General features: G+C 43.7%; 1 protein-coding gene across 1 annotated transcript in view; it reads left to right on the forward strand.

Moving 5' to 3' along the window:
* BICD2 (BICD cargo adaptor 2) overlaps positions 1-18,479 on the forward strand; it is a 79,414-nt gene that overhangs the window by 43,795 nt on the left and 17,140 nt on the right. The window contains exons 4-6 of the mRNA XM_029964656.1: positions 13,481-13,633; positions 16,351-16,803; positions 17,342-18,361. Coding sequence (XP_029820516.1) covers positions 13,481-13,633; positions 16,351-16,803; positions 17,342-18,361 — 1,626 coding nt within the window. The remainder of the gene's footprint in view (positions 1-13,480; positions 13,634-16,350; positions 16,804-17,341; positions 18,362-18,479) is intronic.

Raw genomic sequence — 18,479 nt, forward strand, 5'->3', positions numbered from 1 at the left:
AAACTGGTAACCCAATGGCTAAAGTTCTCTAGGTTTTCTCAACATGGTCAGGGAAGGAACAGTGTTCCTAAAGTTACGATTACAGGTCTCTCTCCCACGAGGATTTATAGCTAAGATACTGAATAGTCCTTTGTATTGCTTTCTGTTCCTCCCCCTTGAACACACTGATAACCCATCCAGGAACACGCCCAGCAGCTCTCCCCTGCAACCCAGCTGGGAAAAGCCTCCATGTTCTGCACTCCCTAAAAGTGCTATCAGGAGCCATGCTTAAAGAAGGCATGGGGTTTGTTCCAGCAGAGAATATATGGAAGCAACACTTTATTGTGCTGTAAATTGCACGCTGTGCACTACAGGTAAGTGGCCAAAAGTGTTTTCAAATAGTTTAGTATATTCTAGATTTGAAACCCTCTGGTTCAGGAAGTCTGACCTGTAGTTCTGTATCAAATTAGGAGGACTCTTCCCTTTTTAAATAGATGGAGGAAAGGGAGGATACATTTTTGATTGAACAAAAATCATATTAAAATCTCAATGTTATTTCTGTGATATTTCTGGATACATTGCAAACGTCAAAGAAACATGAGGTAATCTTAATCATCCAGCAGAAATATGCTTGGAGAGTACTTCTGTACACATTCCCATGGTGTGGAGTAAACCACTGTTCCCATTCTGAATAGTGTCTAATCTGTAATGCTACATATAAAGGTGAATAGCTTAGAGAAAGGGAACTGTTGAAAGATTTATTGTCATTCATGATAAGAATCTTACAGAAGAAAGGAAGGAAAAATTACTTGATCTCTGGAGATGTTCCTTCCAAGCAAAAAAAAAAGATAGTAGCAGAGCAGCTTTTGGAAGCTGAAGTGTGGGAAGACTGGAAAAAGAGGTCAGAGATGTGAATGGCATTAAAATGGTGTCAGATGCATGAAGTGAGGAAAAGACATGTTTTTCGTGGAGAATATGTCTTGGAGTAAGGGGAAGGAAGATGACTTTAGTGGTAATATTTGAATTAGTAGTGAAGGAGGCTGAAAAGCTCTGAAAGTTGATGGTAGAATTGGCTGCTGTGGAGTGATGGAGCTTGGAGTTTTGGCAGTGTGAGAGTTCTGATTGTGCTGAAGGGAGGTGTGAATAAAGGCTTTTCTAGAAACCTTGTCTCTGGAGGTGTAGGATCCCCATGGAGGCAGGATGAGTTGCGAGAGAAACTCATCATGGTCACCAAAGAAACAGGAGCAGGGTTGTTGACCTAGAGAGAGGTGAGAAGAAAGTGGAGGGTCGGGGTGGGATGTTGGCAAAGAGCAAGGAGCTCCTGTCTAAGGAGCTAAAACAAAAATAGTAATGTCTTTGTTGCAGAATATGGTGAGCTTTGCTAGAACACCCCTGTAGCAGAACTTTGTGGGTGGCTTTATGCTTCAGCCTGGGGTACCAGAGGAAGCTGCCTGAGGGCTGGGACTTGGGTGCAGTCTGGAGGCAGCGGAGTGGGAGAGGTTGGATGTAGAGGCAGGTGAATCAAGTTGTTGGGAAAAAATACAAGAGAGCTGACTGCTTTAAATAAACTTTTATAAATAAACCAGGTTGTGGGCTGGTGAGGCATGGAGAAAAGGGCATTTTGTTTAAAAGAAGTGTGCCAAGAGGGTCACTCTGCCGGGTCGCATTGGGGCTGGCTGTGGGAGTCTCTGCCAGTCCCTGGGGCTGGAGGGGACAGGCTGCAGGAGGCAGGTGCATTTACACATTGTCCTTTTTGCCCTGAAATGTCACAGAAATCGATGTATTTAGCAGCCCTGAATTTGAGAGTAAAGCAGCAGTGTGACACAGCTTTCAGTGTAACACTCAGCGGGGAAAAATGGTTCTCCCCCATTTCTCCTTGTTCAGGGATTCCATGGCAGCCCTTATCTTCTGATGGAAAAGCCTCTGAGCACAAAGGCTCTTGCAGAACCAATTACCTGTGGGGTTTTTTTGTTACCTTTTGGGCCTTCTGGGCCCACATGTAATGCACAGCAGTGTGGAAGATATTTCTTGGTTCATTGCTGGTTATTTTTAACTACGTGTACAGAAGCGTATAATAAAAATAATAATGCTAAAATACACTGGAAGTTATATCTGAACTGAGCAGCATGGCTGGAAGTCAGCTGCTGCATGTGCTCCAAATGTAAAAGTGGTTCTGTCTCTAAAAGCTGGACAGCAATGACCCTGGTTCTTGAAGGTGCTGAGCCCATCACAGTTAGTGTGCAGGGTTGGATTTCTTGTCCGCTGATGTGTTGGAAGAGTTAGAAGGGTCACAGTGTGAATAGGTGGGGTTTGGTTTGGGTTTTCTTTTTTGCAAAAACCTGCCCTCTGTGCAGTGCCAGAAGTTCAAAGGCAGTTGCTCCTGGTGTGATAGCTGTGTGCTGGCTCAGCACACTGGCGATGGCTGTGGGTGGCAGCTGCTGCTCTCTCACTCCCTTTTTATTTGCAGTGAAGTTGGGTTTTATTCCTTTCTGGTAGTGGTTCATTTTTTAAATTTTTTTTCCTTTAGCAAGAGCATAGTATTTCTATGAAAAGGCAGTACTCTATGTAGTTTGTAGCCATTTGAAGCATAATAGAAACCCATTCTGAAGAAGACAAATTGTCGTAGAAACCTGAGTTGATGTGCTTTGCACGTACTCAAGGAGGCATCTGTTCATGATTTCTCTATTGTTGTTGTGCAGTGATATATTCCAAGGAAAGATGTTAACAGCAGTGTTTCCCTTGATGTGGTGGCTGCTGCCTGGAAACTCAGTGTCCAAAATGAACTAATGCTGACAACGGGGACATTGAAAGTCACCATTTGAACACTGCGTATTTGCAGATTTTAAAGAAATATTAAAATAAACTCTTGCTCTTCTGACATTATAACACTAAATATGATCCTCCAAGTTTCAATTAGCAGTTAAGATTCCCAGTTCTCCATTGTTTGGGAATGGGCCTGGCAGCACACTTGCTGGGGGAGCTTTTCATAGCTGTGTTATAACAAAGTCACTGGGCATCTGTGGGTGCCACAGTGATGGCAGGATGAGTCTGTCTCTTCAGTCACAGCTCCTGGTGACCTTCATGGTGACCTTTGATCTGCCCAGGGTTTCTGAGGGTGTGAGCAGTGGAGAGAGAAAGCCTCTTGTAATCTTCTAACAGATGTAAAATCAATCTGCGCAGTTGAGGGGAGCTGGAGACACACTAATCAGTGAAACAATGGCTTAAAGTCACTGTGCAAAGTGTTAATTAAAGAGGTTTGTGTCGTGTTTGTTGTGTGTGTGGTTCTCCCCCCCCACTGACTGAAAACTTCCTCTCTGCTGGCAGTGGGATTTTAGGATGCAGAAGCAGGAGGTTGCTTTGTTTCTCCTGTGCTTGGCACTGCTGCCTCTCAAGGAGGCGATCCTTGGCAATCCATCCAGGAAGGGTTTGTTTGGGTCAGACTGGCATTTTTTGAAAATAGGAGAGAGCATGTACCACAGTGTGCCTCAGAGCTGTGCTGTGCTTGGCAAAATCCATCCTTTGTTTCATCTTGTAGTGCTGTGCAGATGGACTAGTTCAGAGCTGCCCCAAGATTTATTTTCAGGTAACATTTGGAAGGTTTTAAGGATGTGGCTGGTGACAAAATACCTCTTGGGCAGAAGCACAAAGAACCAGCCCGGGGACGTGCCTACAGTGTCACAAATAGCAGTGTTCTGCTGTTGCTGCCCTTGTGACTCTATCAAAATCCATTCTTTTTTTTTTTTTTTAACCTTATGGTTTGGTTTTCAAGTTTGGTTTTGATTTTATGATGCTCTTTAGCCTTTTTTGTTTGTTTGTTTTTTAGGTGAAATAAATTTGGGTTGGTAACAAGAACAACTCTCCTTCCATAGCTCCCCATAAATGCCTGCAGATGGAGGGGGTCCAGATTTTTAATTGGCACTGCTTAGAATGATCTCCCTTTTTTTCATTAGTCAGTGGAGCTCCTCATTAACCCCTGCTACTTGTTAGCATTTGATTGCTCAGAGGGAGGTGTCTGCTGCTCTAAAGTTGAGCAGATGGGAGCAGCCCAGAGAAATTGGTGCTGAGTGGACCAGAGCTACCTGTGTGTCAGACTGACTCTGCTCTGAGCTGTTCCTAATGTAGCCAGAGCTGAAGGGAAATACTGAGCCAAATAACAATATCCAAACTGCTGCGTGGGGTAACTCAGGTCAGGGAGCCAGAGAGACGACCTTGGTTTTCTTACTGGCATTATCCTGACCCTCCATTGTTGTGGAGATTGCAAAGACAACTGATTGCAACCTCATAAGTAACTAGTTTTGATCTGGAGTTTGAGACTATCTGAGGAGGTTGGTGGTGTTACAGTTGTGTGGCCACTGTGAAAATCGTGAGCAGCTCCAGGAGTGATGTTTGTCGGGACAACTTATGGCTAACTAGCAATATATAGATAGCCATGTCAGCACAACTGCTTCCAGCAACAGAATGCCACCACTTCTGCTGTTGTGATAAAATCTGGAACTTGCCCTTTTTGTGTCTTAATGATGGCAGGGTATGTTCCTGTGGTTATTCTAGCAGAGCTGTTTGATGTTCACAATGTCCCAGGCATTTGAGTTCAGAGGAGCCAAAGCTCTCCTGGCAGGAAAAGCCAGTGTGGGGTCAGTGAACATGGCCTTTCTCATGGCAAAGGGACTCTTCCGTTTCTGCTGCTGCCAGTTTTGCCTACATGCAGGTTTTTATACAGAGTAATTTTAATGTCATTAATCAAAACAGTTCTGAGGAAGATAATCCGTTCTATAAGAAAGAGGGCAGCGTGTTACTCTTATATGGACAAAGACTTTGTGTGTGTGTGTGTTTTGGGGCACATAACAGGCACAGACTGGCACTTTGTGAGTGACAAACCAGTATCTTACTAATGCCTGGTATGCAGCTTCACTGTGCTGTATTCTGCATGCAGAGCTTGGCTGCTTCCTGCAAGGAAGGGGATGCTGTGGGTTAATTATATTCAGCACAACTGATCCTGGGGTGGTTTGGGCTTTTCAAAACCTCTTGTAGCTGTAAGATAACAGTGGAGAGGCAAAGGAAATCTCTGGAAACAATGTTTAGTCATTATCTGATGAAGATCCAATTGCTGTGTCCCCACATCATCTTGTTTCTGTAGAATACAGGCTGGATGTAACACCCTGGCTGAAATAGAGCTGGGAAAAGGGAAGGAGCTTCCAGCATTTAGTCATAGTACATATGAAGTAATTGTGTTAAGTCATCAGAAAGTTATTACAATCTGTCATGCTGAGTGGTAAACAAGGCTGCTGAAAGAAAGTCTAGGTCCTGCTCCTGTTGTAACCTACAGTTGTCTGCTGGAGAACAGAACTGCAGGCTGTGGAACAGCAGTGCTGGGGTTACACCCACACTGATCTCCCTTTCTGTCCCTTCTCACTTGATCTTTTACTCTCACTGGGGGTTCTGCCTCCAGCTCAGTGTAAGTTATACACAGCAACTGCTTTAAAATAGTTTGCACCAGAGATGTTGCAATTTGCACAGTCCAACAGTGTGCAAGTTGGTTTGTTGTGTGTGAAGAGTTAATAGAAAACATTGCTGCTGGATTAGAAAAACACAATTTTGGATTAGGAATGCTGAGTGGTCCCAGCTGGGCAACATGAACCTGACAGCAAAGGTGTTTGTAGCTGGTCCTTCAGCCCATCAGAAGATGACCCTGGCTGAAGTTGGCTGTTGGTGTGAGCAAAGACTGATAGAACTGTACCATTAGCAGATCCTGCTCAGATAGAGAGTTAAGATGATGGGTTTTATCCAGGATCACAGGACAGAGCTCACTGCATCCATCACTTGTGTGGTTTCTCTTAGATGATGAGTGCTCGGTGTTTGTGAGCGCCCCAGGCAGCAGAGGGCCAGTGGCTGTTCCTGTGAGTTGTACTGGGGATGGGTGTCACTTTGTGATTTGTACCCAAGTGGGTGTTCCTGTGAGTTGTACTGGGGATGGGTGTCACTTTGTGATTTGTACCCAAGTGGGTGTTCCTGTGAGTTGTACTGGGGATGGGTGTCACTTTGTGATTGCTCTTTGGAGCTGCCAGGCATCTTCTTCACCCCTGCTGTGCTCCACTATGCCTGTACAGGGAAAATACCTTTTTTTTTTTAACCAGCTTCCATATGATACTCTTTAGTATTAGAGTATTTTCCTTTATTCCATGGATTTTTCTAGAAAGAAGTACCTCTTCCGTAGTCTAAATGTAAGCAAAATGTTTCATAAGCCTCTGTTACATATAAAGTGGTATCATGGGTGTCATTAATTTAGATAGAGAACTCCTTTGGAAGTCAGTTCATTAAGATTATCTGAAGTAGTAGTGGAACTGTAAGGCAGTGGCTTTGAGATGATTGTATCTCAGTAGGATTGGGAAGTGTAAGATAGGCACATTCCACATTCTGGAGGTGTGGCACCTTGTGAAAATAGGACACTAATGCTGGGAAGATAAATCCAGCCAAAGCTTTCATCTCATGCTTTATATGTAAATTAGTTCTGGCCAAATTAAATCAGTAGGAGACTTCTAATCTTTGATAGCTGTACTAACTTTGGCTTTTTGTCAATATTATTTTAATTGTAAATTCTTTTAAGTCTGACAGCTTTGTGGTATCTAGTGCTGAAGTCCCATGAACTTGCAGCTAGTGTTAAGTCTGGCCAAGAAAAATGTCACCACTGGAAACAGTTAATGGAAGCTTTAAAATAGGCCTTTAATATTAGAGTAATAAAATAAAGGAGCCTTCAACAGCCCTTGTAACAGAGAAGGGCAGGCTTTAATTTACAAGACAAACTTGTATTTATGATTATTGAAAATAGGTGGTTTGTGGACATTTCTGATGATGCAGGCTGAGCAGGGATTTGACAGGGGACAGAACAGACTTGAATTCTTCAGCAGTTTTGGACTGCAGGCAGGAGGCATGGAGCACAGTGTGGAGCAGTTGTTCTCTAGAATCACTGAAGTGGGAGTTCTTTGAACAGTAATTATCACAGATTAACAGAAGGATGTTAAAATAAAAACAAAACAAAGCAGAAGTAGCAGCAAAAAGAGTGGGGAGAGAAGCACTGAGAAGTTATCAGTCTGTTAGACAAGTGATTTATGGAAACACTATAATGTTAGCCCGGGTTTAGCTTGATTAGGAAAAAGTGAGACTGTTCAGGACATTGACTGCTATGATGACAAGGGCAGGTCCTTTGGAATTTGATTCCCTGCTGCTCCTTCACCAGGCTCACCCATTTTCCAGAAAGGGAAGTGGGTCAGTTCTGAGTTCACTACCAAAGTGTCACAGTGGATTGCATGTGTTGGAGTCTCCTAAGACACCTAGTGCCATCAGAAGAATCTAATTTTGGTTCAGGAAATGAAACCCCAAGAGCTTTCAAGGGTCTGAAATGAATTGCAGCACATCACTGGTTCAAAGTTTGCTTTGTGATCTCTCTTTCTGTAACTCCTCTGAGTCACCACGGCTTCCCTGGGCAGAGCCTCACCACTTCACTGGGGTGAGTTTTGTTGCTGTTTGCTGTTAAGAAGTGCAGACACAGGGGTGAATGATTCTGGTTATTAACTTTTTAATAAGCAGCCTCAATCTGAAGTATAAATAAATCTGTTTGATGTAACTGTATGCTTTTTTTAAAATTAAATGTGACTTAGAGCTACTAATTGAAATACCTCTTTGGTGTGACTTTTCTTCCTGTGTGTGTGGGCTGTAGACAAGCCCACAGAGGAGGCAGTGACAGCTCCATGTGTAAGTATGGCTAGTTTGGTGTTCATTTTGTTTTATGGAAGCATGTTTAACCTTTCCTTGCTGGTTTGCATCCATAGGGATAACTGCTGCAGTCAGAGCTTGAGTTCAGAGGTTTATCAGAGTTCAGCTATCCCCCAGGGAACAACAGCCCCATGTCCTCCCAAACCTGGGGGAATGACAGGCCATTGAATGCTGTTGTAATCCTAAAAGCTTATTTGGCAGGCCTTGGAAGGGTTAAATGTTTTTCATTGTGGCAGGGAAGGACATGGAAAGCTGCCAAGCATTTAGATTTGAGATTCGAAAAGCAGCTGGAGTTTAACTGCTCTAAGCAAGCAATCCTGTGCAGGAGGGGAGGGCTGAGTAGCAGTGTTACACAGTGCCATTCATAACACTGGTGTTAGGCTGGGTCAGCATTTTCCACCCAGACTCCCATGATCAGCCAAGGCTGAGGTGCCCAGCACAGGCCCACCTGCTGCCTGAAGCTCCAGGAGGACACACCCAGGTCTCTGAAGAAGAAGGATGGCTGGAAATGCACAGAGGGAATGGGCTCCCGTCTCGTGCTCCTGGAGCTCAAAAATGGCTCAGTTTTATAGGTGATGAGATCACCGTTTGGAAATGAAACCAGTAACAATAACTGACTTATTCCAGTTTTAAACTGAGTTATTTCAGATGGACTTAAACAGTCATCCTCTGATCTCAGAGACCTACCAGTGCCCCCAGCTTCTGATGATAAGGCTCACCCCCAGCCCTCCCAGCTTCTTCTACACCATGGATCTGTTTGTTTCTGTAAAGATATCACACTGCTGCTGCTGCTGCTGCCTGTGTGGGCTGCACCAGTGCCAGACACCTCGAGTTTGGTGCCCAGCAGGCTCTGGGCAAAGATTGCCCACTTGGGTGGGCAGCTATAGCCTGTGGCTCAGGGTCAGGTGTGTTTATCCTCACCTGGGGTTTAGCTTGTAGTTGGAGAGCATCACTGGAGCAGGGAGCTTAAACAGAAGTAAATATTGGCACATGAGCACAGGTGCTAACCCTCCCTTTGCACACAAAATAATATTGAAGGGTTGGGAGGGTGTGCTTTTGGTTTGGATAAAATGTTTGAACAGGTAGCAAGCAATGAGTTGTAAGTAAGAGGACATATGTTTTGTATCAAGGCTTAATACCATTTAGTAGTTCTAAGATTTAACTGGCCCCAGGATATGCTGTGATACCTGTCAACTCTGGTCTCGCTAATATTGTGCAGAAAAAACTCCCTGACAGTGCATTTCTTTGTTCTCCACTGTTGTGATAAACTGACCTGTGATGTCAGGGCTTCTCAAAGGTTTTTATTTAAAGATTTGCAAAAAAAAAAAAAATAAATCTTGAGCTGAGTACATTAATAGGGGTGTACCCCAGCATTAATCACATAAAGAGAATCCTGAGACACAGATACTTTGCCATGGGTACAGACACAGCTATAGGTGTAGCTGTGTCTGGCTGTAGGTCTGCACCAGCCTCCCTGCATTTAGTGTGGGAGGGGGGTGTGATACACCCTGAATTTTATACGAGGCTTGTGTGGGAAATAAAATTGCTTCTTTTCCTAACTTATGGTGGTCTGAGCCAAGCTACTGACAGGTGTTTTGTTTATAAATCTTTCCTCTTACCAAGGAACATCTTACCCTGTAGCAGTATGTGTGTGCACAGGATCCTGGTGTGACTGGGGGCAAGTTCTTCTGTGATGAGTGGGGCAGCAGAGCCAGGCCACTGTGGCACTTTCCTTCCCTTCACGTGGATAAACAATTATTTTTATACAATTTTATAGCTTCTCTACTGTAAGAACAGAGTGGGTAAAATTTTAAAAAGGAGAAGCTCTTGAAACTCCCACATCTGAGGAAGAAGAGGGAGGGAAGGCCATCATCACGAGGTGCTGCTGGTCTGCATCTGTGCCCCAAAAGCATTTGCCCATTGCCAGGAGCTGCAAACAGCCATGTCATGCAGGTGAACTTTATTGCAGTACTGAAAGTTCAGGTTTCCAAACCTTTTGCTGATGTAATAAACAGCTGGATCTAATGGAATGTTTCATCTTTTTTTTTTCTCTCTCAAATTAGTGTTTTGATTAGTGTCTATATGAAAACAAGAGAAAGAAAACAACTTGTAAGCTTGTAAGTTGAGAACTAGGGGAAGATTTTTGGGTTCTTATGCAATCTTAGTTCAATTCTGGTGCTAAAGGTATTTTATATCCCAGCCCTTAATTACACAGTTATGTGATATGTTGCCATGGGACCCCAGTCCCCACACATGGGAAGGAAATGCCATTAAAGTCAGATGGGCAGCAGGGAATTCCTACACAACTTGCAAACTGCTGGTCTTTGGAGCCTAAAGAATGTAACTTGTTAGTTGTGGTATTGTCTAGTGACTGACCTGAAACTTTCTTTTCATGCACAGGAAAGCTTAATGGCCCAGGTTTTGACTTCTTAATTTCACTGTTCAGTAGGTCACTGAGTATGGGACTAAGTTACATACCTGAGGATTAGTCTTTCCAATTTTCATACCTGTATTTATTCAGGTGTCTAAGAGATGTTTAATTGAATATTTTGATGGACTTGGCAGTTTTGTTAGTGATAATGATCTTAAGGGTCTTGTCCAACATAAATGATTCTATGATTTTGTTCTCCCCACAACAACAGAATACATATGAGTTGTTGTCCTGTCTGACTGCACTGTGTTTATTCCACTGGCAGCATCCTTTTATTGTGACTCCTTCCCATGAGTAACACAAGAGGGAATGATCATACATAGATATACTTAAAAGAATTAAATCTAATCCTAGAATTAGTAATACATTTCAGCAAACTAAGCTTTGGCTCTTGATGATGATAGATAAGTAAAATCAGGCATGAACATGTTACTACAGCAGAGAACTCAAACTGACCTCATGAGCTGGTGAAGTTCAGGGCAACAGAACCCCTGCTAGTGACACAGCTTGGCTTGCAAGATCACCCTCTGACTGGTGACCTGGAGGCCACTATGCAGTGCCCAGGACAAAGGAAGGAATCAGCTACCTGAGATTTTTCTCTCAATTATTATAATTTTTAGGGTCAAATTACAGGTAACATTTATATTCTGGAGTGTCCTAGAAAAAGCAGGCTTCTAGCAGTGTTGCAGGACAGTAGTTGTGCTTTTGACATGCAGGCAGGGGTGAATTCAGACTGGTCCTGAAGGAATTCCTGCTCTTTCTAGTACCAGTGCTACTCAGAGGAGTCTCTTGCAGAACCCTTCTGAGGCAGAGCTGAGAGGGTGAAAATGCTGAAGGCAATCTCTCTAGCAGCAGGAACAAGGCAGTCTGTGGCCTTTAGATCAGGCAAAATCTCTTACAGATCATAGTCTTTTCTTAGGCAGGATGGATGGGGAGGGTTCTGCATAGTGGGAATGTTCTCTGGGTTGAGAATTTGAGGGGTTTGTCAGGTAGAATAACACTCAGAGGGATTTTATGGCTATGAGTTCTCCACACAGCACTTTAATATATCATTGCCACTGTGTGATGTGCTTTGGGTGGAGGTGTGACCTGCTACAGCCAAGTGCCTGGCCAGACATACCTGTGTGTTCCAGCCCCTCTTCTCCCCTGTGCTCAGAGGGTGCTCAGGGCAGAGGAGGAAGGAAGATGCCCCTGAGCCACTGAAGCAACAAGGGTCAGAGGAATGTTCAAACTCCCCACCTTTTCTAGAGACCAGAGGAAGTGTGAAACACCACCTGTGAGAACACGTGCAGTGTGTGTGTCTGTCTGTCTTAAATCACACAAATACCACTTTCTGTATGGGTAATAGAAAAATCTGATCAAGGAAGGATGTAGTAGCTTTAGCTTCCCTATCCTGCAGGAAAATCCCACCATTTGGTCAGTTATACAGGATCACATGGCATCCAGTTGAACCTTGCAGCTTGCAAGCATGCACATTTATTTGACAGGAGAATGCTGAGAGCAAATTGAATGCACAGCTTACTAAACAGCCAATAAATCTAGGTTAGATCTCCCTTCCCCGGTCAGGAAACAAGGGAGCTATTTTTAAACCTGGCCTTCCTACACACATGGAAATAGAATGATTTTTCTTGTGCTAGACAAGCACAACAATACTTGCACGTTAAATAATGAGCTCTTGCTGTTGCTTTGAATGAAACAGGCAGGCTTGGACAGAAACCATTCTTTCTTTAGACCAGACAGTTTCCAAAGGTTTCTTCAGGCATTGACCTCTACAAAGATTAGCTCATCCAAGGAGGAAGAGGAGCAAAGCAGCCTGAATGGTGGGGAGAGAAGCTTGCCAGTAGCTTTGTGGGAGGTCTTCCCTTGGGAATGGGGAAAACAGTGTGATGATTTGTTTGATGGAGCCTCTTGCAGTCCTGTTAAACAGTATGGATTATCTGGCTGGAGGCTCTTTCTGCCAAAGGCAAGAGGTCTCCATTGCAGTTGTTATGGAGACATAAAGATGTGAACTCATGTCAGCCTTCAGCTCTCCCTGCGGCCCTGGGTTTGTGCAAAGGTACAACCAACACTTACTTAGGCATGGAATGTGGGATATAGCAACTCATCATTTGCCTTGGTGTACTGTAGTGCCTGGTTGCAGCAGTTTTGGCTTCTCAGTCTACCGGGAAGTATTGCTCTGCTCTTTGTTGCTAAAAATAAGCAGGCAAGTTTATATAATCTAATCTTTAAATGACATGTGAGGGAGCTGTAATTTAAATTTGTTGGTCTTAACAGTTGCAGGTGATTCTGTGTCTGTGGACATGCCAGATTCAAGTCTTGGCACACGCTCCTGCTGCAAACATTCCCTTATCTCCATGTGCTGTAGGTGCCTGTTGGCACCTGTGTGGTTACTCGTGTGGATCCCTCCTGTAAAAACAACTGTAGTGCCTGTTTGCCTATATCAATAATTCTGTTGATGTTTTAGAACACAGTTTTCACTTTGTTTTAATGAGGTGTTTTGAAGATGTGGCTTGAAGGAAAATAATATTGGAAAAAATAAAAGCTAAGTACAGTGAGCCATTCCCATAGCTGGATATGTGCCAGCTCAATTTATTCAAGTGTCTGTGTATATTCATGAAAGATCCAAAGATCATACTACACCAACATACTGGTTTTTACTTTTTACCTATTTTGAAACAATGGTGATTTTTTTAAGTCCTTTTTTAAGGTCTTGCATAAGTCTTGGGGCTGAGGGGAGGGAAGATTTTATAAGTCAACCAAAGCTTCTATTTTTTTCTACCTGAGATCTTGGATTTCATTTGAGTTTTAACTCAGTGCCTCTCTCCAAAAGAATTCCTTAGAACTCATTTTCAAATTATTGCTCTGGGCATAAAGAAAATACCTGTTGAAAAGCACCAGCAAATACATGTCCAAATAAGAACATCTAGAGTCATCTGAATCTGTTTTTCTCTCATGAAAAGGCTGTTCTTGTTAAAGAGGGAACAGATTTAGGCACTGACTTCTGGTCTGGAAAGCTTTTGCCTCTCGTTTGCAGCCAGTGGGATGACACAGGTGGGAATGCTGCTTTCCCTGCTTGTTTCTGGACTTTTTTCTGAGCCAGTTGTAAGAGAAGCAAGAAAACAAAAATCTAATTATGTATAAATACACAAATGGCTTCGTTTTCTGTAATTTCAGGGGCGTGGGGAAGAGTTTCTGTTTCAGTAGAATATAATTGATTAGCACACATAAAGAAAGATATAAAATTTTGGAATTCAGTGGAGCTGACCAAACCACTATCATTTGGGGGTTTGTTTGTTCTTCCAGGTCAACCAGAACGTGGAGATCCAAAGGGCCCGTCTGCGAGATGATATTAAGGAGTATAAATTTCGAGAAGCACGCTTGCTGCAAGACTATACTGAGCTGGAAGAGGAAAACATCTGTCTCCAGAAACAAGTGTCTGTCCTGAAGCAAAATCAGGCAAGTTTTTCAACCAATGAGGTTTGCTTTGGTAGCACCAGTTAATTCCTGTGTTACATTATGGTTCTGTCTCGTTTGAACATCCAACCACTTCTTTAGGTTTGTACTACTTTTGAGACTAAATGCTCTATATTTTAGCACCAAGAGTTGTCCCTAAATGTTGAAGTCCTTTCTGACTCTGTTTTATAACAGTCATAATGCTTTACTGCCTCTACTTTGACCTCCAAGTCCTTCCATTGCCTTCTCTGATGAAAGCAAAGTCTCTAGCACTCTGTTTTGTTGCTTGGTTTAGTCCTTTCAGTGTCTCTTTACAATCCTCTTCATCCATCTATCTGTCCATCCATCTATCCTCCCTCCTCTACAGTATCTGAAAATGGGGGTGTTTCTGAACATATGTTTTAATTATTACTTAATCCTTACATTATCTCTCCAGTTCTGTGCTACTTTCACTAAATTTGCACCGCTGTTGTAGTTGCTCTACACTGTCACACCTCTGGGACTGCTTGTCTGGAAAGTCACATTTAATTGCACAGTTCCACCTGTTTTCAGAATTTTAGGAAACTACGTTCTTGGAACTTCTTAAGAATTTCCCTGAGTTATCATTTGTGGAGGTAATTAGATTTTATGTGGTCTTTGGCACAGAACACAAAGGTGCTCCAAGGGCTGGATCCCCTCTGCTCTGGAGACAGGGTGAGAGAGCTGGGCTGATCAGCCTGGAGAAGAGAAGGCTTTGGGGAGACCTGAGAGCCCCTTCCAGGGCCTAAAGGGGCTCCAAGAGAGCTGGAGAGGGACTAGGGACAAGGGATGGAGGGACAGGGCAAGGGGGAATGGCTTCCCTCTGCCAGAGGGCAGGGTGAGATGGGATATTGGGAAGGAATTCTTCCCTGTGAGGGTGGGAGGGCCCTGGCACAGGTTGCCCAGAGAAGCTGTGGCTGCCCCTGGATCCCTGGAAGTGTCCAAGGCCAGGCTGGACTGTGTTTGGAGCAACCTGGGCTGGGGGAAGGTGTCCCTGCTCATGGCAGGAGGGTGGAACAAGATGATCTTTAAGGTCCCTCCCAGCCCCCACCATTCTTTGATTCTGCAATTCCATGATAATACTCGAAAACAGCAGTGTTAATACCATCTGTTATAGTCAGCACGTAGTAAAAGCTCTTTAGGATTTGCTGCAGAAGTCCTTCAGTGTTCTGAATGAAAACTGCCCTGCCCAGCCAGATATTTGGGACATTGAATGCATTTTATTCAACTTCAGGTGTAATTCTGTGTCAGTGTTTATTACTTTGGGCCTCACTGCCCAAAATGGGGTTCCAGGGTGGACCTGTTCTCATCTACATATATTTGGTCTAATTTTGGGTGCCCTGACATCCTGCTATGGGGACAAAAGGGTCTGTCATGCTCTGGATGAAGGCTGGAAGAGAGAGGGAGCTGGTAAAATTGAATCTATGTAGTTCTTTTGGGTTTTACCTTCTTTGTCTCGTTCATCATATTCACAACAGCAAGTGATAGTTCCCAGCTCCATGTCCATGTTCTAAAATAACAATATTCATATTCAGATATGCTGCCATTCTGGGCTGAGCCAAACCTAACCTCAGATGCTATCCTGATAGTTGCTAGTAGTTATTGACTGCTGTGTTTGTATTCTGGAATCTCTGAAAATAGACTGCAGTCTGAAATATTTTATCTTAGTGGCTGTATTCAGAATCCAGAGCTCATGTGTTTCATGACAATGGATTATTTAATTTTCTGTCTCAAAGAACTTTATTTGATGAACTTTTAATTATCCTGCTGACATAACTAGAGGCAGCCATCAAGTTTTCCCAGGCTTAACTTGCATCACTGAATTAACATAACATGCTTGATTCCTGCTTTGTAAGTTGGGTGTGGTACAGCACTCCCAGATTGCTCTATGTTGGCATCTAAAATTCATGTAGCAATTGGCAAAAATAAATAGTGTCATATATCATGTGGTATGATTTCCTTTCTTTCAGGGCAAGGAAAAATATTCTTTAAGCTTTTTTTCCTCCCTACTTCCCCCAAGTGATTCAAAATTTCACATTAATCGTTGATGTTCATAATTTCAGTGCAAGAGAGATTTTTAAAAATGCAGTTTTACAGGTAAAAACATATAGCATGTCATCCAACTCATCAGTGTGAGTCTGAAGCGTAGAGTCTGAGCTGTAGCCCTCTCAAGATGTGCTGAAATGATGATGAGAAAAACGATAAAACATTTTATTTTGAATGTATAAAAGGAGAGCTTGATTGCAGTTTTAACCCAGGGGTGTGTTCTGATGGCAGTGCAGCAGTGTCAGAAGCGTAGCTTTGCCATGCTGGGTTTTGGAAATGTGGAGCTTGACTTTGTGGGAAGGTTGGCCAGGGAATTTGTTAGTTAAACAGAGAAAATGTTTGCATGCTGTGCTAGGAAGGCCTGTTTTGGGATGCCTCTGTATCACACTCTGTATCTCCCACCTGTCCTCATTAAGCTGGAATAGATCAGCTCATTTGACAGTTTGCTTGGTAATTTTAGTCCATGGTCTCTGTGAAGGTAAATTCCATAAGCCATGTTTTTTGGCACAGTCACAGTGCCAAAACTAAACTCCAGAAATTAAAAACAATTTTCTATTTCCACCACATTTAAGTGAAATTCAAAAGCAAAACGCCTTGCAGGCAGGCACATTTCCTTTAAAGGTTTTTTTTTTCCCCCTCCATTTGTGTACCTCCAGGTGGAGTTTGAAGGCCTGAAACATGAAATCAAAAGGCTTGAAGAGGAAACTGAGTTTCTCAACAGCCAGCTGGAAGATGCCATCCGCCTGAAGGAGATCTCCGAGCGCCAGCTGGAGGAGGCCCTGGAGACGCTGAAGACGGAGCGGGAGCAGAAGAACAACCTCCGGAAGGAGCTGTCCCACTACATGAACATCAACGATTCCATGTACAACAGCCACCTGAACATCTCCTTGGACGGGCTGAAGTTCAGCGACGAAGCCACGGAGCCCAACAACGATGAGATCATGAACGGCTTCGAGCAGAACTGCCTCAGCAAACTCAGCAACGGCAAGAACAGCACTTCGACGCCCAAGAAGAACGAAAGCTTCCCTCCCGCCCCGAGTCTGGTTTCAGATCTTCTAAGTGAGTTAAACATCTCGGAAATCCAGAAGCTGAAACAGCAGCTCGTGCAGGTAAATGGGTTTCCTTAAGAATGGCGTGCTCCCAGATAGCTCCTGGAGTTTGTTTGGGGTGTAATTTTGGTCTTTTCAGTATCTCATGTGACCACCGTAGAGTTCATACTGTATTTGTAAAGGCTTTGATTGATCTAGAATTTGAGGATGTTAAATGTTTGTTGTTTTGATATTTCTGAGTCTTTCATGAAGTTCCAAGCTTTCCCCATAGACTAGCTGCACGTTTTGTAATACTTATTTGATAATAATAAACTTTATCTTGTCTTTAGCTGAAACGATGTTTTTACAATGAGACTGTCAGCTAGGGAATAAATGTGTAAAAATGTGCATTTATTTTAAAGAGGGAATGAGAAAGAATTGGCAGTGAACACTGTACTTGAGATAATTTTAGAACACATTATATAGCCTTTTCCATAATGTGCAAGTGATTGGATCACTGTAACCATATGGACCCTTGGCTAAGTTGCTGTCTCTTAGAATAAAACCATTTAAGTGATACGGTTCCCTTCATGTAAATGTCTGTGTTCCCCCATTTCAGATGGAAAGAGAAAAGGTAAACTTGTTAACAACGCTACAGGAATCTCAGAAGCAGCTGGAAAATACACGGGGGGCCCTCTCAGAGCAGCATGAGAAAGTTGGCAGGCTGACTGAAAACCTGAATGCCATGAAGAAGCTCCAGGCCAGCAAGGAGCATCAGTCTGCCCTTGACAACGAGAAGGACCGAGACAGCCACGAAGATGGAGACTATTATGAGGTTGACATCAATGGGCCAGAGATCCTGGAGTGCAAGTACAAGGTGGCCATGGCAGAAACTACTGACCTAAAAGAAGAGCTCAAAAATCTGAAGGCCAAATATAAAGAATGTGAGTCTAAATATGAGGAAGAGAAGAGTAGATATGAGACCGAGAACCAAGCTCTCACTGAGAAGATCACCTCGCTGGAAAAGTCAAGTAGGCATGACAGAGAACAGGTGACCAGGCTGGAGAAGGAGCTGAAGAAAGTCAGTGATGTTGCTGGAGAAACACAGGGCAGCCTCAGCGTGGCCCAAGATGAACTAGTCACCTTCAGTGAAGAGCTGGCCAATTTGTACCACCATGTCTGCATGTGCAACAATGAAACTCCAAACAGAGTAATGCTGGACTACTACAAGGAAGGTAAAGGTGGGCGCAGTAGTCCAGAGGCCAAGGGAAGAAGGTCTCCCATTCTTCTTTCTAAAGGGCTGTTAACTATTGAGCTGGGAAAGGCAGAGAATGGAAGTGGTGACAGCAGCCCATCCCCGGTGTCATCTCTGCCATCGCCTGTGTCCGATCCCCGGAAGGAACCGATGAACATTTACAACCTGATCGCCATAATTCGGGACCAGATCAAACACCTGCAGGCTGCTGTGGACAGGACAACCGAGCTGTCCAGGCAGCGTGTTGCCACTCAAGAACTTGGGCCCGCGGTGGACAAAGACAAGGAAGCCCTCATGGAAGAGATCCTGAAGCTGAAGTCCCTGCTGAGCACCAAGAGGGAACAGATAGCAACTCTGAGAACTGTGCTGAAGGCCAACAAACAGGTAACCAGGTGTTACAGGTGTGAAGGTCACAATGTCAGGGATTGGGTCAGAAACACAAAGGAATTTGTCTTTGAGGTCACACTACCCTTCCCTCAGCTCTGTGGGGCTTTGGGTGCTG

The sequence above is a fragment of the Manacus vitellinus genome, unplaced genomic scaffold (assembly GCF_001715985.3).
Source record: "Manacus vitellinus isolate BGI_N305 unplaced genomic scaffold, ASM171598v3 scaffold_77_pilon, whole genome shotgun sequence".
NCBI classification, from domain to species: domain Eukaryota; kingdom Metazoa; phylum Chordata; class Aves; order Passeriformes; family Pipridae; genus Manacus; species Manacus vitellinus.